General features: G+C 38.8%; 2 protein-coding genes across 6 annotated transcripts in view; both read left to right on the top strand.

Annotated features, from left to right (window-relative positions):
* The window catches only part of chd6 (chromodomain helicase DNA binding protein 6), a 46325-nt gene extending 40914 nt beyond the window's left edge, over window positions 1–5411 (top strand). For all 5 annotated transcript variants that reach the window (XM_058778521.1, XM_058778522.1, XM_058778519.1 and 2 more), the window contains exon 38: window positions 391–5411. In XM_058778521.1, coding sequence (XP_058634504.1) covers window positions 391–1473 — 1083 coding nt within the window. In that variant the 3' untranslated portion in view covers window positions 1474–5411. The remainder of the gene's footprint in view (window positions 1–390) is intronic.
* A 528-nt stretch (window positions 5412–5939) lies between these two features.
* rbl1 (retinoblastoma-like 1 (p107)) lies at window positions 5940–25495 on the top strand. The gene is made up of 22 exons (XM_058780110.1): window positions 5940–6232; window positions 7649–7782; window positions 7978–8178; window positions 8264–8328; window positions 8671–8799; window positions 9600–9745; window positions 9862–9926; window positions 10080–10266; window positions 10583–10749; window positions 10899–11011; window positions 11127–11230; window positions 11429–11566; window positions 11706–11870; window positions 11991–12126; window positions 19830–20060; window positions 20149–20339; window positions 20434–20610; window positions 21161–21232; window positions 21470–21554; window positions 23341–23489; window positions 23580–23744; window positions 24073–25495. Exons 1-22 carry the CDS (start codon window positions 6074–6076, stop codon window positions 24241–24243), a joined length of 3150 nt encoding a protein of 1049 aa, XP_058636093.1. The 5' UTR covers window positions 5940–6073; the 3' UTR covers window positions 24244–25495.
* The last annotated feature ends 295 nt before the right edge of the window (window positions 25496–25790 follow it).

Genomic DNA, 25790 nt, shown 5'->3' with positions numbered 1-25790 from the left:
TGTATATTCATTTGTTGTTAGGGTAGGCATGGTAACTCTGAATTTGTTTTTATTTGTTTAAATTATATTATTATAGTATTATGCTCATATTAAAAATTTTTTTAAATCTTAACTGCTTGAGTGTCAGTGTTTCACTGAAATCCATTCCATTGAAATCCAACCCAAGTTTATGAGTTCTGCAATGACATATAACATGTATGCACATTTTAACTGCAATTAATGAGAGTTGATTTTGATCATGATTTTGAATGAAACTACTTTAAATTTTATATCATATATATGTGCAATTTTTATCCTATACATTAATAATATAGTCTTTGACTTTTATACATACTGGATGAATCTGTTCCTTGTAAACCAACGCTAAGTTTTCGTATCGCACTATCCCAGGGTTTTCTACCGGAGGGCAAATTCACACGCATCCTCTCTGGACCCGTGTGTCGGGATCCTGGTCCGCGTAGGAGAGGCAGGCGACCCCGCAACGAGATGCCCAAAGCCCCTGAGCTCGCCGCTGGCATGGGTCCGCTCTTCATGAACGGTGGGCTCATTGGCAGCATGGATCTGGTTAGCTTACCCAATCTCCGCAATGTCCCTGGCATTCCGCTAACCGGTATCATGGGCTTTCCTCACGGTTTCGCCACCGCTGTACCGTCAGGAGAAGATGCCAAGAATGGACTCAGCATGCTGCCCATGATGCTTCATGGCATGGCGGCCGTGCAGCCGCCCATGTACAGCGCTCACATGAGTGGAATGATAAATCAATCGCTGTCCACAGCGACGTCTACGATGTCCACTGCAACCACATCCTCCACTTCAGCGAGCGTGACTTCGACGAACTCCGCAACCGTAACCTCAACCTCAACCTCCAGCCCGGCGGACAGTTCAGATTCTGCGCCTCAGCGTGAGAACGCAAGCTCTCCGATGAGCACGGAGAACGGGAACAAGGAGGATGCAAAGCAAGGAGGGGAAGAGAAAAAAGTGTCCGCTTCGGTGTCTTCAGCTGCGGCCACTAACAGTAGTAGTAGTAGCATCACAAGCACCGGCAGCCATTTGACCTTTAACCCCTTTCTAATCCCAGGAATGTCGCATAGTCTGTTGTATCCGCATATGTTCTTGCCACCTGGCAGTATAATGGCGCTGCCCGCTATGCCCGCAGCAGACAGCACGGGCAGCCCCAAGAGGAAGAGGAAGAAGGTTAGGGAGGAAGGAGCAGAGGAGGGAAGCAGCAATGTTGGTGTGCATATAGATGGTGTGGAATCGAAGGGGGTTAAAGACGAGCAGACACCCGAACAAAAGAGCCAAGAGGGCAGAATGGAAGAAGGCGGACCTGATGTAGATTTAGCTCAGGTCAGAGATCCTTCTGACCCTATAAAAGGGCCTTCTGAGGATAAAAGTACTGAAGAAAAGGACAATAACGAGATAGGAGAAGAAACTGAGTCAAATGCTCAAGGCTCTTGTGACGGTGGAGACTAGAATGCATCCTCACGTTTGGGCGGCAGTACTTTTGTGTGTGTCGTGTCGGTAAAAGTTTGTGTATAGGACTTTGATTATCAATGTATTTGTTTATAGATCTGCCCTTGTAATTTCACTGACATCTACTCTACCTTCTGAGTGTGTGCTAAAGAAATGGACACTTGAAGCATGCAAACACTCAGAGGTCGCAAATCCTAAAAAAGGGACAACATCATCATTGGTGTTAGCGTGTTCCTTTTGCATCATGGGAATGGATATTCAGACGATTCTGTCTATTGACGGAGAACGCTCTTAGTGACCCTAGCATTTTTCCCCTTCGATTAGGTGTTATTCACTAGCATCTTTCACAGATTCTCAGAAAGCGGTAGGATGTTGGTATTGTGCAAAAAACAGACGGCGGTCTCACTTCGTAATGGTGTTTCGGATCACGCTCCTATAGTTGCATAAGACCTAGATTTGTGTTTTGAAACATTTCTCAGAATAATGTAAAGAAAACACTCATCCCATTGGTAGAGTACCAGCAGAGCTGCATTTGATACAGTCTTGATGGATCACAGTATTTTGTTCTTAGTTGCTTGCTGCTATGTATTCATTTTAGTGAAGATTTTAACCTAAATCCTTTACAAAGCTATAGGTGGCATGAGTGCAACATGGTGAGTGCAATGGAAACTCAAAAAGAGCAAGGCTTGAAATTGATGGCAAAGAACAATCCTGAGATTGATTTATCTTTTGTTTTGTTTGTCTTGTTTTTGATGTCATTTCCACATGGTTGCTTTGATAAGATGCCCCAGTTGGGATACTACTAATCATTATAGAGGTGGCTATATATTCTTAGGGGTGCTGCAAGTTCAAAAGTGAAGGGTTAGTGCCATAGATGAGACTTGGTTCTAAATGGTTTTGGTACATGACCTTATAAAATAAGGCTGATGGAAAGCAGATGGTAGAAAATTGCGAGAACTGTGTTTTTAGTGAATTTTAAAAGGATAATTCACCCTAAAATTAAAGTTCTGTCAACATTTCACCCTTATTTCATTCGAACCCGTCTGAATGTCTTCTGTGGAGCATAAAAGCCGCATGCTCACATTAAGAAGTGGCTATCAAGCTGCAAAAATGGCCATACAACTACTCCGTATGACTACTTTTCCTTATTAAAGCTACCTTCTGTCTTCAGATAACCTGGAATATAGTGCATAATTCATTTGAGCTACTTCTCATTTTTTCTCTTCTTGAAGTTTGATAACCCCTGGTCATTGTGTTTTTATGTGGGGAAGAGCAGTCTTCAAAACATCTCCTACAGGTTTGAAACAACATTAGGGTGAATAAATTGTGCCGGAAAGTTAAGTTTTGGGTGAAATATTCCTTTACCCAAAATAATACAAAAATATCTTTGCAAATCCCTGTTTGTTTTTGCCTTCACTAAAGCCCCTAGGTGATGGGGTTGACAGAAAGACGTCAGAGCGTCTCGTTCTCCTCATGGGTTACATTGCTCTTATTTTCTCTGGTGCATTTGAAAATACTGTAGAGTAAAACCTACCGAGATTTTTGAAAACATGTAAATCTATCTAGCTGTATATTGCTGTTACTTTTGTTTACAAGCAGACAATGTTATTTTTCCTCACCAGTATGTCTCATATTGGGAGGATGTGTAAAAAAAAAATAAAATCAGCACTAGTGTTTCATTTATTTGAAATACTTTACACTAGTTGATAACCAGAGATAATTTAACTCGTTTTCTCCCCCAGTCTCAACAGGGTCTCTCTTTTGTGGGAGTATTCATTTTCCACCTTTTCATCTTCCTTTTTTTTTTTTTTTCAGTTTTCGGATGTGAAAACATTTTTTGCACAGTCTTTTGGTGAATGTTTACCTGTAATTGTGTTCCGTCTTGTTTATGTGTGTTCGTGTGGACGCATGCGCACGCTTGCACATGTCACTTCCTGTACATTTTGACCTATGTAAACCTGTACTGTAAATTTCTTGTCTAAACAAAAAAAAAATAACAAATCATGGTCACCTTCAAAAAACATGCTGTTGTTGCCTTGTCACACTATTTGTGACACCATGTTGTAATTTATTTTGCGTTTATTTCTCTTTTTACTTTGCCAAATTCACCAAATACGACATTTCCCCTTTCTCATCACATCTATTTTATTGTGTTCACTTTGCAATGCCTTATTTAGTGGTTTATATATGGATGTTTGTTACATCTTTATGTTGGAAAATATATATCAAAATACTTGTGTACAGTGTCAACGTTTTGGGAAGCAGTCTTGGTCATACTAGTTAAAATCGAGTTGTACAGATACTGGCCGCCTTGTGCTTTTTTTGTGTAAAACGTCAGGTTATAAAACCTTAAACCTTTCAAATAACATAATCAGGCCTCTATTCTCTCTCAACTCATTCAAAGCAGTATCGCAAAGCACAAAGTCTACTCGACTTTCATAAATGTCTCGTTGTTAGTCTGAAAGCTTACCTCAGATCTTTCTCTATTGTCCCTACACTGCTTTCTCAGTAACATCTGGTGAACAAAAACGCACCTCGTCTAGACGTCTGGATGATTGTGTTATCCTTGCTTTTGACGTTTTGAGTTCGTAACTCCATTAAAGGCCTTCAAAATTTCAGGAGAAGCACAGCCAGTATATGTACAACTGGAGAGTTCAGACTGTTAGACTGAGAATGCTGCGTTGCTGGTTGTAAGTGTGTTGATTTTATAAATGTACTGTTTGTTGGAAATGTACAGTTTGAAAACACAACAATATTGTTGGAAAAACACTCCAGTTTAATTCGATTTGAATCACGGCGTTTGAAAAGAAAGTCTCCCTGGTGCAGTATCTGGGCTCATTTGAAGATCTATGAATATATATTCAATTCCGTGTCCTAGTAACACTCCAGATACCTATTTTTGTCTTTCTCCCCAGCTGAAACTGTTTGGTAGCTCATCTAAACATCTGATCAATTTCAATTTTTACCTGTATTTATTGTTTTACTGTCTCAGCGTTGTCTCCCTGTGTATTGCAACATGTACATAAACTTGCCGTCTCCAGGTTTTGGATGTTTTCCTATATGGGATGTCTACACTGATCCATTTTACTTTCCATAAAAGCTGAACTGTTCTGAAAACGGTAATGTTGACTGTATCTGTGTGTATAAATACGTCTCTGGATAGTTGCTCCCAGATACTCTCGAAAGCCTTCCCATTGGACCCCTACCTCCATTTTTGAATGGGTTGATCAAAGGGAGATCATTGTAGTAGCTTTGCATAGTGCATTTCCGATGGCGAGTGAGAATTGGGAAATTTGTGGTATCATATGCCAGTGTCATTTTGATCACTCTGTCAGCATTCAATATTTCCGATGCTTTCTAATATGCACGTAGTAGGAGACTGGATTTTGCTTTGCCACTGTCAGTGTTTGCATGTCAGGACCTGCTAAAAAGACCCAGTCACAACGTCTGAAACAGAGCAACATCGCATACTTAAAAGTGTATGCAAGTCAGGCTACTGTGGAGTGTTTCTTGTAACAACTGCTTAGCCAGACAAACTTAAGTCCTTAGTGTTCATGGCACAGTAGAGCATCATGTACCACGCTTGCGTCACTATTGAGCCCATGTTGGAGGTTCTGTTCCTCAAGATCTTGTAGAATAACATGGTCAGTGTTCATGACAAGGAAGTACTGTAAGTTCGTAGTTACATTGAAGCAAGTGCACTATATTGGGATGACTACACAAGATAAAAAGTGAACTTATACTCTTGGTATGAAATCTGCAGCAATGCTGAGAGTCGTGGGTGTTTTTATTATTTTATTTTGTAATTTTATTTTAATTTTTTTGGGGATATTTTGTTTGTTTTTGTTCAAATAGCTCCTGTACACCGATGTGGACCAATCATATAATTCAAACCATGGTATGTGATCTTTTATTGTGCAATAAAAGATGACTTTCAACTTTCAAGTCAATATGTCTTATGTTGATCAGTTGCCTGTCAAACAATCTTTAAATGTGAAGGTTTTTATGCACAAATCAGTGATTTAATTAAATTGAACAAAATGAATGCTGTAAATAAGTCATTAAAGATGGTATCAGTGGAGTTTTAAATTAATTTTATAATTCCATATAACATATTATATGTCAACATAGTTAATAATTGTAATTAAGTATTATGAAGTATAAAGGATAAACATGTCAAATGATGCAAGATAAGTATAATATAAAATGAGATGAAAAAACAAGCAACAAAACGGGACATTTGTTTATTGTGTGCGTTACAGATTAAGTCCCGGAATAAAGAGTACAGCAGGCGACTTTAGTTAAACGCCGGAGCTTATTATATTGTGTTTATGTTCTTCATATTGCATGTAATGGTTGGTAAACAGTACTGTGAGGAAGTTTAAATCCATCCTCCATGCTTCCTAGCTGTCGTCTTTGTTGTTGTAATGACGCCATTTACTCCTGTTCGCCCATTGGCTGAGAGGATCCCGTTTTCGCGCCATTCGCATGGCTCGGCATTGTGGGATAGCATCAGGAGGTCAGCGGCGCCCCGGGTCAACTCCGTGTTTTATCTAAACACCTTTCTTTGTACATTAACGGATTTTAACGGATTCCAGCAATGCGTGGAGATGAAACGGATTCGGAGTCCGTTAAATCAGCCGATGGTTCGATTCGGAGCAATCTCGAGGCGCTTTGTCAGGAGCTCAATATGGACGAAGAGACGGCAGCAGAAGCGCTTGAGAACTTCAGCTCCATCTGGAACACTTACACGCTAGAGGTGCGACTTTAATTCACATTCAAACAACGACCAAACGACAACAACAGCTGGTGCCTTCCCCCTGCCTTCAGCTCGTCTGTGTGTTCATACAGACACATAGTCAAAATAACCAGTACTAGTAATGGGTTTCTCTGAAGTACCATGGTATGCGAATATGGTACGAACACCATTATGCTACCATAGTACATATCGAAATACTATAGTTATACCGAGGTATTACACCGATGTCACTAATTTCAAAGTGTCTAAAGAAACATCAAAGTAATACCATTTAAAACGCATTTTTATTAGTGTTCTGCTTCAGGAATGACTGAGGGTTCCCTGATATGTCACATGACTTAATCACAAACAGAAGACGAGGAAGTCATTTAAAGGGAATGCTGGGAAAGATGCATTTTTTTTTTCTCACTGGCTGTTAGATCTGTCAGATTTCTGTAGATTAAAGATACAAGTGGTCTTCATTGTATTCAAGCTTTACCTTCTAAAAACTGACATGGAATAATGGTCACGAAAATCTAATTCATTTGAATGCCAGTTTATTGAACCCTTAAATATAATATATAAGAAATGTTTATGCATGTGTGTTTGTTTTGTATCATATTTGATACATCAGACGTCCATGGCTCTTATAATATGATGTAGGAGAATATGGAGGGGAAAAAAGAGTTCAGAGGCCCAAACTCAAGACAAAAAAAGAAAAAAGCAATTTGCAGTTTCTGATAATTATATGGCCAAAAAGTAAGATTAAAATTATGTTAGCTTGTAATGTAAGTCAGTGAGATCGTTCTAAAAGAAATGCAGATACTTGCATAAAATGCATATAAATATCAGTCGTCATTCTATATCTCTCTATGATGTCTCGGTAAGATGATATTTAAATGTTTAATGTTATGATCAAAGCTTTGTAGTTTTTAATGTGAGGAAAAGACACACAATGCAATATAGCAATGATTGATGAATCCAGTAATGTTTACTTTACTTTATAAAAAAATCATTAGATTTCACAGCAAAAGTCAAGCCTCCTTGTCATGCACCGTGTACACAGGTGTACTGGCGGTGCAAGTCTCTGTAACATGGCAGTGTGAACAACACAACATACATAAATAACAGTATACACCATATACACAGGGAATAGACCGTATACACAGGAAGTTGACATATGTTGCAACCGAATGCAGTTGCAGTAATCACAGACATGTAAACCACAGCCTGAAGGTGATCATTTTACAATTAAATACTAAAAAGCCTAAAACTATCAATCATACGATAGAAAGCGTATAGTAGGTTTTTCAGCAAGGCTCTGGTTATATTGATAATTTAGAGGCCTTAGAAATGAATGTAACTCATATGGGCTTTAGGGTTAATTTAGCTGTGTGTGATATGTGTTGATTTGTGTTATGTGTTTGGTTGTCTCAGGGTGATGTTGTTCACTGGCTGGCCTGCTCTCTGTATGCTGCCTGTAGGAAGAGCTCCATACCCACTGTGGGACGGGGTGTGATGGAGGGCAACGGCGTTTCCCTTACAAGGATCCTGCGCTCGGCGAAGCTCAGGTAAGGATCTTGAACAGACATGGACCGATACCTTCAGGATAGCCGTCTTCTCCTGTAATTTCAGTTTATTTATTGGAAAAGTTTTAGAGTAAGAATGATAATGGCAAGAGCATTTATTTTATGCATTCAAGGATTTTCATTTGTAATACATTTTTGTATTAAGATGTGAGTGTTGTTATGCTCTCTTTCCTCTAGTTTGATCCAGTTCTTCAGCAAGATGAAGAAATGGTCGGACATGTCGAACCTCTCTCAGGATTTCCGCAGCCGCATAGGTCGACTGGAGCGCAATTTCGAAGTGTCGACAGTGATTTTCCGTAAATTTGAGCCAATATTTCTGGACATGTTTCAGAACCCTCAGGGTGAACCTCCCCGGCTGCCTAGAAGCCGCAAACACCGGTAAATCTGCCTGCCTTTTCTCTCCTTTTTTAGCTTTCTTTTGAAAATGAAAATGGTAACATATATGTACTACTTTCTTTTGTAGGCGTCTTCCATGCCACATCAGTGACGTCTTCAAGTTCTGTTGGACTCTCTTTGTGTATACAAAAGGTAATTTGACTGAAAGAAGCCTGTTTGAACTATAGACCATCAGTATGGTTTAGATGAGCCTACTTGCACAGTCTGTGTCATATAATGCTATTAACATCTGTTAATTATTTCACAGCCATAATGAATGAATGAAATTGTGAAGATTTACCATCAAACATAAGTAAAAAGCCTACATTTTTAAAAGTTTGGGATTGGTAAGATTTTTAAATGTTTTTGAAGGGTTTTTAAATAATGACTCCAAGTAGTGTATTCTGAATGATTTGGAAAAAGTTTCTGGTTGACTTATATTAAACATTCTGAACGCTCAAGTAAACTCATGACATGATTTCTGCTTTATTTCAGGCAATTTCCGTATGATTGGAGATGACCTGGTCAACTCCTATCACCTCCTGCTCTGCTGTCTGGACCTGGTGTTTTGCAATGCCCTCATGTGTTCCAACAAGAAAGATCTCATCAATCAATACTTCAGAGGTAAAACTCCCTTCACCTCGCTGTGAGAGAATGTTTCCTTGATTAATTGTTGATTTTCTGTTTGCAACTCATTATCCTTGAGAAGGCAGACAGAGTTACAAGTAGGGCTGCACGATACATTGTTTCAGCATCGATATCGCGATGTGCGCTTCCGCGATAGTCACATTGCAAGATGTTATATTTATACTAATGACTCGTGTCGTGTCGCGCCGCAACAGCTAGAGGCTGTCTGCACTGGACGCGACAAAGCAACCGTTGCAAACCATGTGACCTTAGTGTCAGTAAGTCATAAATAGAATGCGGCATCAGTTTAATGTCGGGGATTTGTCATGCGTGCCGCATCCCAGACAGCATCACTGATTATGGGTTTGTCAATTTTACAACACACGTGCTGCAAAAGCTCACAACGCAAGCAAATAAAGAAACACACTGCAAATAGAAAAAAACACCTGCAAATTAAGAAAACAACTTCATCAATTTGACAACACACGTGCTGCAAATGCTCACAACACAACCAAAGAAACGCGCTGCAAATGAAAGTCTTTATTTGGTTGTGTTGTGAGCATTTGCAAGCACGTGTGTTGTCAAATTGATGATGTTTTCTTGATTTGCTGGTGCTTTTTCTATTTGTTTTCTGAAGTTGCAGCATGCTGAGCTCTCTCGGCCACCGTATATATTAGTATACAGATGCAGCAATGTAGGACTGAAATTTTTTTTTTTTAAGATTAATTTATGATCATATTAGTAGGTTGCTTTGTTGTAAATGCTTCATTTATAGTGTTTTGCTCACCTCTCTTTAGGACTGCCAAAGGACACAGAAAACTTGGAGGAAATACCCTGTGTCATTGACAAGTTGTGTGAGCTGCATGATGGGTTGGTGGTGGAGGCCAAAGGCATAAAGGAGCACTACTTCAAACCCTACATAAAGACACTGTTTGAGAAAAGAGTGAGCAACACACACGCACGCACTTTTACAACCAATCTACACTGCAAGAACATCATGATTGTTTACAGCTTGGTCATGCTTGCCATATTCTAAAAATATTCCCTTGTTTTTCTCAGATATTAAAAGGTGATGCTGAGACTCTGACTGAATTACTGGATACCCCAAATTTCCAAGACAACAAGTAAGCATATGCCTTAAAATGTCTGTGTACATTTTTTTTGTTGTTGTTGTTCTTTTTGGCATTTCCAGCAATTTTGCATTTAAATAAAACATAAAATGAAATGCCTTCTTTCAATAAGTACTTGAATATGAATATTGTTTTTTTTTTCTTCAGTAAAGCCATAAATCGTGAGTATGAGGAATATGTTTTGACTGTGGGGGATTTTGATGAGCGAGTGTTTTTGGGGGCCGACGCAGACGAGGAGATCGGCACACCTCGCAAGACCACCGCTGAGCCTCCGTCAGGTCAAATATCCGCCCGCATGCAGGTGGAGAACAACCTACAGCAGCACTTTGAGAAGGTACTGAAGATTTCTTTCACTGCTGCTACATTAAAGTAACATTTATTATGCTAATTGTTGATCTTAGCTGAAATATTTCTCCAGTCTTCAGTGTCAAATGATCCTTCAGAATATGCTAATTGCTGCTTAAGAAAAATGTAACCAATGTTGAAACCAGTTATGAAGCTTAGTATTTCTGTGGAAACCATGATGCATTTTTCAGGATTCTTTAATAATTTAATAATAATTTAATGTGGCCTTGCTGAATAGAAGTAGTCTTTAAAAAAAGTCTTACTGACTCCAAACTTTTGCGTCATCCTGCTGTGTTTTTGCACAGACACGTTCCCTTGCTCCCTCTACGCCTCTAACGGGTCGACGGTATCTGAAGGAGAAAGAGATGCTGGTCACCCCCGTTTCCTCAGCTACCCAAAGTGTGAGTCGCCTGCAGAGCATGGTGTCCGGCCTCCGAAACGCTCCAAGCGATGCTCTGGTCCAAATCTTTAAGTAAATATCTGCCTAATTCAAACCACCCACGAATAGAAATTAGACCTGATGATATGCATGTGTATCCAAGTATGCATAACCGGCCCTCAGTCTTCAGTCTGTTTTCTTATAGAGTTAGATTTTTTTTTTTTTTTACCATGTTTTTATAGTTCCTGCTCTCGAAATCCCACTGAATCCGTTCTGAACCGAGTGAAGACCATGGGAGAGAGGTTTAAACAGGCCTACAGCAAACCCACAGATGACCTGCCAGGAGCACATATGGGTCAGATATACTGCACATCTTACAAAAAAAGGGATAAAAAAGATGTTTAATATAGGTGATTGTTGTGAAAGCCTCATGTTTCATCTTGTAAGTAAGTGCTGGATCTTGTGTGTAGATTTCGCAGAGAATCGTCTGAAGCTGGCGGAGATCTTGTACTTTAAGATCCTGGAGAATATCTTGACTCAAGAGATGAAGAGATTACAAGGGAAAGACATGGCGGTAAGTCAGTGTAACGGCTAAACTTGATAAATGCACTAGTAAAAACCAATCGCCCTGATGCCAAATAATGTATATTTATCACCAAACAGAAAGAGGAAAATGGATTTTTGCCAGATGCTATTTTTGTGTTTTATATCTACAGCTCTTACATTCTGCTTTTTGTCTTACCTCTTCCTCTCTTCTCCTGATCTCGATCAGGTCCTGTTGGAGCAGGAGGTGCTCCATTGCTCCCTGTTGGCGTGCTGTCTGGAGGTGGTGCTTTTTGCGTACAGCTCTCAAAGAACATTCCCCTGGATACTGGAAATGTTTCAGATCCCGCCATTCTACTTTTACAAGGTACAGAACGGTGTACTGTTGCATCACGTTGCAGTAGATATTGATGTCTATAGAAAAAAAATCACAACAAACTGTTAACTTCTTTAAAGAAAACTGTTTATTTTGAAGCACTAAAGCAAATGTACATGTGTTTGTGCAGGTGATTGAGGTGTTCATCCGCTCCGAGGAGGGTTTGTCCCGAGACATGGTTAAGCATTTGAACAGTATAGAGGAGCAGGTGCTGGAAAGCAAAGCCTGGACCAGAGATTCGGCCCTGTGGACAGCACTCGGTAACGCTAATAATAAAGTCCCCACTGTAGAAGAGGTACATACATACACGCACACACAAAATCACTTTGTAGGGTGAACATATTGTAAAATTGTAAATGGGATCATTGAGGCAATTAAATTATAGAATATAACCTGTTTTGTATTTGATTCTTAGGTGAATTTTCCCAGTAATTTTGACACGGGCAACAATGCATGCGGTCCCACTCACCTCCCATTGGTGGCGCTATCCCCCATCATCCACCCTCGCATCCGGGAGGTCCGCACAGGCCTGGGCTCCAGCGCACGCAAAGGTACCACACATCTCAAAATAAGGCTTGACTTATTGACCCCCGACGGGCCCTGACTTTACATCCCTAGGGCCGGACTTCGGGACAATTTTCACATCATAATTCAGACATGGGCTGGGCCTCGTGCCTGTTTTAGGTTTCTCCTTATTTTTATATTTTAGACATCCATCAATTAGTGATGGAAAAATAAATTATAAATGGTGGAAACAACACGAGACCGTGCCACGATATTGCCCTGGTGCCTCCATGTCCTGCAGAGTGCGCTTTAGCTTCCACTCTCCGCACAAACTTGGATATAGGCTAGTGCACATTATTATAATAGTGCAGGTTTAACGTTTAAACATTGTTATATGCTTGAACTGTTTTAGTATATCTACAGATTTTATGTTAGGTAAGTCGTGATGATTTGAGAAGGCTAAATTGATCAAACATAGGCTATGATCAGCTCACTGTCTGCCGCTGGCGGCTCGGCCGTTACTTTAAAAAACAAAAACGTAACGAATAAAAATGCTCCGAACGTTTTTCTAAATTAACTTAATAAAAAAACAAAACGAAATATAATTATTTTGCCATTACATACAAAACTGAACTATTTTAATAGCCGAAACAGTAGTATAAGCTCGGGCCGGGCTAGGGCCTAAATTTGAGGCCCGTGCAGGGCTCTAATTAACGGATACAACTTTGAACTTTAGTAATGTGTTAATAAACATTGAAATTAATATTAATTGAGATTAATAAATGCTTTGCAAGTATTTTTCATTGTTAGTTCCTAATAACTAATGTTAAAGGTCTCATGGCATGAAAATTTCACTTTATGAGGTTATTTAACATTAATATGAGTTCCCCTAGCCTGCCTATGGTCCCCCAGTGGCTAGAAATGGCAATAGGTGTAAACCGAGCCCTGGGTATCCTGCTTCGCCTTTGAGAAAATGAAAGCTCAGATGTCCCAATCTGGAATCTTCCCTTTATGTCGTCATACGGGGGGAAAGGCTACCTCCCCTTTCTCTGCTTTGCCCGCCCATGAGAAAATGAGCTACTATCGTGCGAGGCGAGCGCAATATTTTTGTTTCTTCCTTGAGAGACATCATGGCTTGCAAACGAGCGAAGCATGGCAGTTGCTCAGTGTTTGGATGTACAAATGAACACCGAAGTATTTTAGTTCCTTCATCCGAGCCTATGAAGTGTAACATGACTTCAATACGTGGACATGGGCAACCTTGTCATTAAAAAAATTATCCAGAGTACAGTCTTCTCTAAACTACAAAGATTACTGATATACAGGTGCTGGTCATATAATTAGAATATCATCAAAAAGTTGATTTATTTCACTAATTCCATTCAAAAAGTGAAACTTGTATATTATATTCATTCATTACACACAGACTGATATATTTCAAATGTTTATTTCTTTTAATTTTGATGATTATAACTGACAACTAAGGAAAATCCCAAATTCAGTATCTCAGAAAATTAGAATATTGTGAAAAGGTTCAATATTGAAGACACCTGGTGCCACACTCTAATCAGCTAATTAACTCAAAACACCTGCAAAGGCCTTTAAATGGTCTCTCAGTCTAGTTCTGTAGGCTACACAATCATGGGGAAGACTGCTGACTTGACAGTTGTCCAAAAGACGACCATTGACACGTTGCCAAGGAGGGCAAGATACAAAAGGTCATTGCAAAAGAGGCTGGCTGTTCACAGAGCTCTGTGTCCAAGCACATTAATAGAGAGGCGAAGGGAAGATGTGGTAGAAAAAAGTGTACAAGCAATAGGGATAACCGCACCCTGGAGAGGATTGTGAGACAAAACCCATTCAAAAATGTGGGGGAGATTCACAAAGAGTGGACTGCAGCTGGAGTCAGTGCTTCAAGAACCACTACGCACAGATGTATGCAAGACATGGGTTTCAGATGTCGCATTCCTTGTGTCAAGCCACTCTTGAACAACAGACCGCGTCAGAAGCGTCTCGCCTGGGCTAAAGACAAAAAGGACTGGACTGCTGCTGAGTGGTCCAAAGTTATGTTCTCTGATGAAAGTAAATTTAGCATTTCCTTTGGAAATTAGGGTCCCAGAGTCTGGAGGAAGAGAGGACAGGCACACAATCCACGTTGCTTGAGGTCCAGTGTAAAGTTTCCACAGTCAGTGATGGTTTGGGGTGCCATGTCATCTGCTGGTGTTGGTCCACTGTGTTTTCTGAGGTCCAAGGTCAACGCAGCCGTATACCAGGACGTTTTAGAGCACTTCATGCGTCCTGCTGCTGACCAACTTTATGGAGATGCAGATTTCATTTTCCAACAGGACTTGGCACCTGCACACAGTGCCAAAGCAACCAGTATCTGGTTTAAGGACCATGGTATCCCCGTTCTTAATTGGCCAGCAAACTCGCCTGACCTTAACCCCATAGAAAATCTATGGGGTATTGTGAAGAGGAAGATGCGATATGCCAGACCCAACAATGCAGAAGAGCTGAAGGCCACTATCAGAGCAACCTGGGCTCTTATAACACCTGAGCAGTGCCACAGACTGATCGACTCCATGCCACGCCGCATTGCTGCAGTAATTCAGGCAAAAGGAGCCCCAACTAAGTATTGAGTGCTGTACATGCTCATACTTTTCAGTTGGCCAAGATTTCTAAAAATCCTTTCTTTGTATTGGTCTTAAGTAATATTCAAATTTTCTGAGATACTGAATTTGGGATTTTCCTTAGTTGTCAGTTATAATCATCAAAATGAAAAGAAATAAACATTTGAAATATATCAGTCTGTGTGTAATGAATGAATATAATATACAAGTTTCACTTTTTGAATGGAATTAGTGAAATAAATCAACTTTTTGATTATTTGATTACTTTCTGATTCTAATTATATGACCAGCACCTGTAGATGCTAATACAGCTTTAGAACCATAGCAAATCAGAGCAACATGAAAAATCGCCTCTCTCCTCCTCATTAGCATTTAAAGCTGCAGACACAGAAATGGCACGTCCTAAGGAAAGCTCATTGTGGGACTGGCTTGTAGTGGCTGAAATTCTACACCAAAGCTGAATTTCGGGAAAGAGTCTTCAGATACAGTACTAGGGACCACTTAGGCCTATATAAAAGCATCCAAAAAGCAGCATGTCATGGGACCTTTAAGAAATGGAACCGTATTGTAAAGAGTTACCTATTAAATTATTTTCATATCATTTCAATCATTTATAACATAAATGGACTAAAAAAGGCAAAAAATTCTTAATTGTTTTTATTATTAATCTTATTTTTACCCCTTCAGACCTGATTTTCTTTTGTTTCACAGAGCAAAAAAAAAAAAAAAAAATGAACATAAAAAATACTTATATTTTAACCATATGTATGAACTACAGTTTAAAAAGTTTTGAAAAGAATATACTTACTGTAGCAATGAGCAATGCAATAATAATGTGGAAAAAGATGGTAAGATGAAGTCTCAAACTCTTTAAATCTTTTTGTGGCTTGCAGTGGATGAATCTATGGCTCAATATCACCATAGAGTGCCTTTCAGCCCTCACAATACTCAATTTTGGTTTTAATTTCCCAGTCGCTTTGTCATAGCATAAATAGTAGACACTCAAGTACAATAGAAACATATTAGCTGAGCTCCCACACATTTTTTTTAGATAATTATGGGCCATTATTCGAAGCATAAGCCATAAGATATGTCCATCCTGTCATGGACATACAGTGCCCTCCAAAAGTATTGGAACAGTAAAGACAAAATTGCTCTGTTGGCTGTGGAGTCAAGACATTTACAAATATGATTAAAAGATGAATATGAGACAAAACTACAGAATGTCACATTTTATTATTGGGTGATTGAACACATAGATGTTTTTCGAGCTAAGAAGTTCAGCACTTTTTGAGTTTCATCCCTCTATCTGATGTGAGCATAAGTATTGGGACAGTTGCCTCACAGGTCTTTCTAAGTGATCAGCTGTGTCCTGTTGCATTAATTCTTCAGATATTAAAAGCAGAGAATGTGTCGTATCAGTTATATCCATTACTTCTGCATTCTGAATCTTGCATTCGATGATGACACACACAAACCAGGATGAAGATGAGGAACTGACTTTGAGAGAAAAGCAAGCAATTTGAATGCTAAAAGAAAAGAGGAAGTTAATTAGATCTATAGCAAAAACAAAGGGCATGGAGAAATCAAGAGTTTGGAAACCACCAGCGACACTAGGACTGTGCGATTTGGGGAAAATATGGAATTGCATTTTTTTTTTTTTTTGACAGATATTGCAGTTACGATTTGATTTGCGATTTTAATTTTGCAACGTCAAGCTTCAGCTCAATATTGTCAGTAGTGTGCAGCACAGTATGGGTATTGTTCTCTGCTGAAAAAAAACCAATAGAAACCATCACAGAAATTCTTATGGTTTCCATTAAAACCATTACAAAATTCCTTTTTGTAGTGTGTTTTGGGCATTATTGCAATAGGAATTACTGTTGTTCTGTTGGTTCCCATCTGCCAGATTACATCCCACCAATAGAATCCATCAAATGCCAGTAGACACCATTAGCTATATTAAAACCAATACAATTCTCATTATAACCCTTAAATCCATTACATTTTCTATTGTGTTTTGGGAGAGGTTCTATTGTTTTTCCAGCAGGGAAGATTATAATGGTATTACTACTTTTACAGAATTTACTTAATTACTGAATTTCACCAGAAAGATTTGTTTTATTACTTTATTACATTTATTCAATTATTATTATAACTTTATTACTTTAGTCAATTATTCAAGTATTACATAGGTTACATTTGCCTGATTTATTCATTTTTAAGTATTTGGGATTTTAAGAACAAGTGGAAAATGTGCTGAATGTTTCATTTCATCCAAGTGAAATTAGCAAAGCAGTTAGACTGAATTGACATTTGTTTCAAACGCGGAGCCAGGCGCAAGTTGACACAGGTTGCGCACGTGTGTCAAGCCTCGTCCATACTGCCAGATGCACTCGTATAGAAACTTGCGGTGCGGAGCCGGCGCAAGACTGTGAGTATAAACGAGCATTACGAAACGGGCTGCGTGTGTGCGGCAAGTGTAAACGTCTCGTCCGTGAGACGCGGGATATGCGCCGCGTGGGGCAGAGAGGAGTGAGTATGAGAAGCATTCAGAGACGCAGGCTGTGTGTGCGGTCTTCTGAATTGGGAATAGCGAACATGCATTATAAACTTATTTCAAATTAGAATCTGTTGGGGAGATAAAATGTGTAAGATAACGTTCATGTACTAATAAAAACAAATAAGAAAATGTATATTTTATTCTCCTGTACTAAAAGCAGAACCGATAAGGGAGCTCTTTTGCGTTGTGGCACAGCTCTTGCAAATTAACCTTTTTTGTTCGGTGTCTGTCATTTTGAAGCCGAAGTAATCTCATATTTTCTTTAGTGTTACTTTGCCTGACTATTGATCTGACCTTGTAGATGCCATAATCCCACTCGCGCGCACTTTCTAGGTTTTTTTTTTTTGCCTCTCAAGGCTGGCAGTCATGCATTTGCGTTTGATCTGGAACAGAGAATATCGTGTCTACATCGCAGGCTTTGCGATTTAGTAAATCGCAACATCTCAAATCGTGATTGCGGTTCGATTTTGATTAATCGCACAGCACTACCAGCAACCAACAACTACCTGATCGGCTGAGAAAACAACAGTAGTTGATGACATAAAAGCTGTGAAATTGAACCCTAAAAGACATGTCTGTAAAATCACCAACAACTTCCGGAAAGCTGGGTGATGCTCTGACAATCTACTGTCCTCAGGAGACTTTGACATAGAATAACCGATGCTACACAGCAAGATACAAACCTCTGACCAGCTCCAAAAATAGAAAGGCAAGATTAGAGTTTGCAAAAAAGCACAAACGTGAGACAGAAGAGTTTTGGAACTGTTTATGGACCGATGAGACAAAGATGATCCTTTATCTAAGTGATGGGAAAGCAAAAAGGGAACGGCAAATGATCCCAAGCATACAGCCTCATCTGTAAAGCATGGTGGAGGTGGTGTCATGGCATGGGCATGCATGGCTTCCTCTGGAACAGGCCCTCTCAACTTTACTGATGACTTAATGTATGATGACAGTAGCAGAATGAATTTGGAAGGGTACAAAACCATCTTGCCTACCAGTATTCAAGAAAATGCCACCAGATTCATTGGGAAGTGCTTCATATTGCATCAGGACAATGACCCAAAACACCTGCCAGTTCAGTCAAGGAATTTATAAGGGCAAAGAAATGGAAAGTCTTAGATTGCCCAAGTCAATCTCCAGATTTAAATCCGATTGAACATGAATTTCACCAGCTGAAGAGGAGAGTAAAGGCAGAAACTCCCCAAAACAAGCAACAGTTGGAATTGGCTGCATTAAAGGCTGGGAAAAGTATTTCAAAGGATGAGACCGAGAGTCTGGTGATGTCTATGGGTCACAGACTCACTGCTGTGAGTGCGCAAGGGATCTGCAACTAAATAATAGCTTTTAATCTTTTATATCTGCCTTATGTTCAGCTGTCCCAATACTTATGCTCACATCAATGAGTGGGATGAACTCTAAAAGTGCTGTTCTTTTTATATGGTAAAACATATATGTGTTGAAATGTCTAATAATAAAATGTGACATTCTGTAGTTTTGTCTCCTATTCATCTTTTCATCATGTTTGCAAATGTCTTGACTCCACAGCCAACAGAGAAATTTTGTCTTCACTGTTCCAGTACTTTTGGAGGGCACTGTATATATTACTGCTAAATACGTTTTCATTGCAAAATTAAGATGCAAATTATGTTTCCTGAAAGGTATGATGTCCCTTTCCTAAACAGGGTTATTTGTTTGCTTTCAAATTATAAATACATAAAATATTTTATGTAAACCATGTGTTTTTAAAGAAACTCATTCAATTCGCGCACATTTTTTTCTTAGTTGGACAAAACTGTGATATTTGGATGCAGTTTTTTTGTTTGCATGTTATTGCCCCCACACCTAGCTATTGAACACATTGAATTATATAGATATGATTTAAAATATTATTGTAAAATATCAAGACGACAGGGTGGACCAGAACATGACGGTGTGGACACATAAAGCAGAACACACAAAAAAATGTATTTGACTTCTAAAAAAATAATATAATAATAATAATAAATAATATAATTACATCTTCAGTCACATTGATATAACCCCCCCCCTGTTGATTTCCCAACAAGACAGGGTGGACAACCATTCAAGGGACATGGAAAAACTCTTCTTTTTTTTTATTAAATAAAAATATAGTTTTTATTACCAAATGATCAATACACTCAAATTGAGTTTAACACATTTAACAAAATATTAATAGAGAACAAAAATTTTTAACTTTATGATTTGACTGTGTTCTACTATTCTCATTCAAATTTAATGAGCAGTGCATGGGACATAGCAAAATAACACGCATCCTCACACAAAACCAAAATAAATCTAGAAAATGTATCTAAAGAGCCAAGTAATGCTTTTGTTATGAATATAAAAACTTAGCCTAATATAACACTCTTTCATAGTGATTTTTATTTTAAGTAATCATGGCAAATGAGTTATTTATGTACAGGATACCAAAAGGCACCCTACAGTGATATTGACCCCTATGTGTTTATATCTCTGTGTGTTTCTATGAATATTGAATATGTATTCATATGGATAATATTTCTCTCTCTCATAGACTTCCCTCAGTCTCCCATCTCTCTCCACGACCGATACAGCTCACCTGCAGCCGGCAGCGCCAAGAGACGCTTGTTTGGTGACGATCTTCCACCGCAGTCCCCAGTGAAAAGAATCTCAGTTACTCCCATCAAAATCATTCCCAACACCATAGAAAACAACCTGAATACCACAACAACTGTCTTCTCCATGGCCACCGGAAACGGCCAGCAGCTCACCATTCCACTGCCGGGTACCACTTTTGTTTTTTGTTGACATTTATTTGACAAAAAGACACAAAATTCCTGTTTTTATTGACGTGAAGGTTCCTCATCCTTTAGTGGTAAAGAACGAGATGGGCGGCATCACAGTCATCCAACTTCAGGCCAGTGATATGAACCCCCTCACTGCTCAAGTCTTACTGACCGCCTCCCCCAGCCGAACCGCAGCTCTACCCTCCAGCTCTGACACACAGCCACCGGCCGTCAACAGACCTCGCCGCACAGGATCCCTCGCTCTCTTCTTCAGGAAGGTGAGGAAATGTGTGCTGGGCTTTTTTTACATCTGCTCTTGAATGAAGATCTTTGTCAGCGGAAGTGCATATATGCTGTTGCTTGTCCTGTCAGGTGTATCATTTGGCCAGCGTGCGTCTGCGAGACCTGTGTCTGAAGCTGGATATCTCATCAGAGCTGCGAGGGAAGATCTGGACGTGTTTTGAGCACTCACTGCTGCACTGCACTGACCTGATGAAGGACAGGCACCTGGACCAGCTGCTGCTCTGTGCCGTCTACATTATATCAAAGGTATGGCTTTTGAAATGTGGAGAGAGGGGCTACTGTAACGCTGTTGTGTTGAGCTACAGCAGTTGACTAAAACTAAAGAACTACACTACCTTTCAAATTTTAGTGTCTTAAGATTTTTTTAATGTTTTTGTTTTTCAAATAAATTTCTTTCTCACCAACGCATGCATGCACACTTGCACTTATTTATTTACATTTGTTTATTTTTCGTAAAAATACAGACATATTGTGAAATATTATTACAATTTAAAATGTTTTCTATTTTAATGTATTTCAAAGTGTAATTTATTCCTGTGATGCAAAGCTGAATTTTCAGCATCATTACTCCAGTCTTACGTGTCACATGATACTTCAGAAATCATTCTAATATGCTGATTTGCTAAAAATACATTTCCTATTATCAATGTTAAAAATAGTCCTTGCTGAATATTAGTATTAACTTCTTTAAAAAAAAATATTGACCCAAACTTTTGCTTGTGTATATTACTGAAGAATTATCTCTGAGTGATTTTCATTTAAATGTTTTTTTTTTTTTTTTTGGCTGCTTCTGCAGATCACAAAAGAAGAGAACACTTTTCAGGACATTATGAAATGCTACCGAACCCAACCTCAAGCCAACAGTCACGTGAGTATAAACAGTCTTAGTCTTTCCAAACCTGCAACTGTTACTGTTTTTTTAGTTGTTTTGTTTAGTTTTTTTGTGCATGAGCTTAATGTGGAAATGCACATAAATGTCAGAGGTACACAATGTCTGTTTGCCCCAACTTCCTTGTGTCAAAAACCTTGACGTTTGGCTGTGATGACAGCACATATGAGGTTTTGGTGCGTCAGCATCCACAACATCTTGTTGGTGTGTTTGTAGGTGTACCGCAGTGTTTTACTGAAGAGGCGTCCCAGAGAGCAGCATACAGATGAGAACATGGAAGTGGATCCACCGGCAGAACAGTGTAAGGACAATGTCCTAGATGTTTCTTTATCCTTTTTTTCTAATGCACAATATATTACTGAAGAAAATGTACCAGTTTCCATAAAAATATTACACACTGTTGGTGTTTCTTGAGCAGCAAACCAGCATATTAGAAAGATTTCTGAAGGATTATGTGACATTTAAAGGGGTGGTTTACTGCTTTTTTTCTTTGCTTGATTGTGGTTATGGGGTGCAATATAACATGTCTTCGTGTTTCGTTTGTTAAAAAACGCCTTATTTTTCATATTTCACCTTTATTGTAAGCCGCTTTCTCCTCTGTCATTTGAACGACCGGTTGACTTCCTGATTCTCTGAAACCACTCCCTCAGAAACAGGCAATGGGCTCAGATTGGTTAGTTGGGCCGGTGTGTTGTGATTGGCTAAACTGCGTACTGCACATTGTCCGGAAACGTCACGCCCATTACCTTCACGGGCGACCGCTGCATGTGCTGCGGTCAAATGTAAATAATGGTGTCAATATTGCCGTATCAGTTTGAGCCAGAATCAGACCCAGAAAGCGGTAATGAAGAGAGTCAAGCAGAACTTCCGCATAACGGCTCTTACAAACGTTTCTGAATGGAAGTTTGCTGTTGTGATTACATATAATTTTTTGAAGTTTGTACACGTTTGTCTTATACACACAAAATAGCATCGAACTAACTGGCTACTATAACCAAACAGCGTTGGCTTGTGTTTACAGTCTTGATCAAATCGAAAAATCACGTCATAAAGTATACATGGAAAATACATTTACAAAATTAGTACATAATTACAAATTCGGGTCCAAAATGTTTGTACGCATTTGTCATAGACACACGAAATAGCTTTTAACTAACTGGCTACTAAAGCCAGCGTTGGCATTTGTTTACGTCCTTGATAAAACTAAAACATTACGTCTGAAATTATACATGCAAATACATTTAAAATGATGAAATCTTACTTACAGGTTGTGGCCCAACAACTGCTGCCTCTGGTTTTAAAGTTGGAACTGCTCCATGTTTTAGTAATAGTTTCTGTGTGAGTCCGGCATTGAACTCGTGTAGATTCTGGAAGCTGTCTTCCGTAAAATGCGCAGCACAGAGAGCTAAATTAGGATTGTAATTGTCAGGAACATAATCAAACACATTTTAACCATTGTTAACGAACTACAGCGTCCGTAGGAAGCCCGAACACAGAAGACCTGACAGCTGGGTGAAAATAACACGTTTTGACGGCATGGCTACAACTCTCCACTATAACTCTTCCTCTTCGACACAGCCGCAGAACATGGCCTTGCCCCCTTGTTGATGCTAATTTATGGGTTTATTACGTATGCAACCCGGGAAGTATCTCGTTGTAGTCCCATATGAGTTGTTTTTGTAGGCATTAAACCTCCTGATTTTTAAAAGACGATATCTTACGTTGAACCTTCAGCGCAGCAACTTTGCAGATACTGTTCATGCACCAACAGCAACATTACACACTATTTAAAATGAAAAAAGTGAAATCGCAGTAAATCATCCCTTTAAGATACTTTGTGACACTAATGAGGCTGAAAATTCAACTGTGCATCACAGGAATAAATTACATTTTAAAATATATACAAATAGAATCTATATTCAGCCTTGGTGAGCAGAAGAGACTTCTTTCAAAAACATCATGTTACCAATCCCAAACTTTTGATTGGGTGTGTGTGTAATGTATACCTATTTAGTTTTGATGTTGGCAAGTCTCCTTTTTTTTTATTGCAATTTAAAATATTTTTATTTATTTGTTTGTGTTTACAGCCAATGAGAGGACAGAACAGGCAAACACAACAGAGGCTGACAGCGAATCAGAGGAAAGAGGAGACCTCATACAGTTCTACAACTCCGTTTACGTAATGAAGATGAAATCATTCGCTCTCAAATATGCACATTCCACACTTGATAACAAGGTCGGTCTATTGTCTTTTAATAACTGATTTATTTTTTTTTAGATCACTTGGAAAAAGTATTTGACTCTTTCTCCCTCTTTCTCTGTAAAGATGGAGGCTCCTCCATTATCTCCGTTTCCATCGGTTCGCGCTCAGCCTCTCTCTCCTCGCCGTGTTTCTCAGAGACACTCCATTTTTGTCTCTCCTCATAAAAACGTCTCAAGTCTCACACCCAGTACTGCATACACGTACAAGTTCACTGGCAGCCCATCAAAGGTTAGTCAAACTACAGGATGTCACAACAAGCATCAACAGTAATAATTCCCTTTCAGAATATTTCATGAAATTTTTTTAATTGTAATCATTTACACATCCACGCCACTCCAAATCCATATGATTGACTTCTGTGGAACACAAAAGAAGGTGTTCTGAAGAATGTCCATATACAATGAAATACACACAATGCAACTGGGTATTATCATAGTCAGTATAAATAATCAATTAATTCCAATTTAGTGTCTTATTACATTTGAATGGTCATACTGTAAGTTTTTCCAGTTAGAGTTGTGGATCTAAAAGCCTTCTGCTTGCTGTTTCTCTTCAGGAGCTGAGTGACATAAACCAGATGATCCGTCAGGGTGGGGTGAGCAAGAAGCGGGCATTCACCATGGAAGGCGATGAGACTGAGTCTCCATCTAAATGCCTGCGGCAAGAGAACGACGATGTGCTGCTCAAACGCCTACAGGATGTGGTCAGCGAGAGAGCGAGTCTCTGAGCTGTGGCTCCTTACAGACCCAAAATAAAGCCAAAAACTCTTCCTATGTGCTGCTCAACGACTCCAGGATGTACAGAGAGATGAGACAACAATCAGTCTCTTATCTGTTCAGAATCGAGCACATTAATTATGTCACCGAACAATAGCAAAGCCAAAAACCATCACGCTTTATCATGACAGATTTTATTTTATTTTTTTAAATATCACACCAGGATTTCGGGAATATCAGGGAGATTGGTATAAACTTAATTGATTTATACCGAATCACGTATCATGTTTTTCATGATGCTCATCATGCTTTCATAATGAATCATTTCTTACCTTATTACAGAGATATTCTGTAGCTGTTGTTTTCTCAATCAAGTGTCACATGACTATCATTTTTGTAGTAGAATCTCTCATAATCTCCCAGATATATTAGTGATTTGTATTTTATTTTAATCCGGTTATTTACTGGCACAATGCACTGGGCAAATTTAATCTTTTTTTAATTTTTGTGTGTTTTTTGGTGAACCTGCCAATGGTAATTATCAAAGTTTTGCAAGCATTCTGCAGATCCTCTGTGCAGCTTTATATTCAGATGTGTGGTATCTACACCTCTCAATTAATTGTAATATTTCTCTTTAAAGTTTCATGTATTTTCTCAAAACAGTGTTCTGTTTCCTGAAATGGTCATGTTTACAGTGCATTTAACATTTTAGATGTTAAATTTGGTGGATTTTTCCATCTTCTTGCTTATGTGGTGTACAAATAACTTTTTCTACACTTTGTTTAACAGTGATACAGGTATAATTGCATTATTTTATTGACATTTATTGGTCACATGCTCAATGAGGTGGAAGTGAAATGTTTTCTTTGAATCATGTGACCAGTGCTATAGCTAGCTGTATCTGTATTTCTCAGAATTGTCGGTTAATTTGGGATTGCAGTTTTATTCTTGTACAAATGTTTATTTTATCCATTATGTTCTTTTGCCTTCATCTGACTCTATCTCTGATGTCCAACACTGATCTCTTTGCAGTTGGTGCTTTGTATATTCTCTGAAATACCTTTTATGTTTGTTTATACAAACTCCATATTTTAAGCTTAGAAATAATTTTCCACAAAACAATGCTTTTGTACTTTTTTTTACATCGACTGTTTGTAATTTAGCTTTTTTGTAATTGTTGGTTTGATCAGTCAGCTGTTGGTCAGTTCTGCAGAGTGCCTTAGCATGTACATAACAATAAAACTTTTATCAATTCTCAAAGAATTTTTTCCTTATTAGGACTTGATGCTGCACTTGCATCAGAAGATATGGTGACACTGTTTTAGCTCGTTTCTCCAGGTCTCATCTGAACATGTAGAATACTTGTGTTATGGAGGAATCGGATCCAAGTACAAGCTGAAGTTGGATAAGAAAGTTGACAATTGAAAGTTTTAATTATGTGTAAGTAAAATTGCACAATTATGTGTGACTTCTGCACAATGACCCTGAGACAGGATATCCATTATTTGTTTATGTATTTATTTATTGACCACTTAAGCTCATCGCAACACGTTTATTG

Source organism: Onychostoma macrolepis, chromosome 06 (assembly GCF_012432095.1).
Source record: "Onychostoma macrolepis isolate SWU-2019 chromosome 06, ASM1243209v1, whole genome shotgun sequence".
Classification (NCBI taxonomy): domain Eukaryota; kingdom Metazoa; phylum Chordata; class Actinopteri; order Cypriniformes; family Cyprinidae; genus Onychostoma; species Onychostoma macrolepis.
Note: the sequence above shows the minus strand (reverse complement) of the source record. Positions and strands in the feature narration are given on the sequence as shown.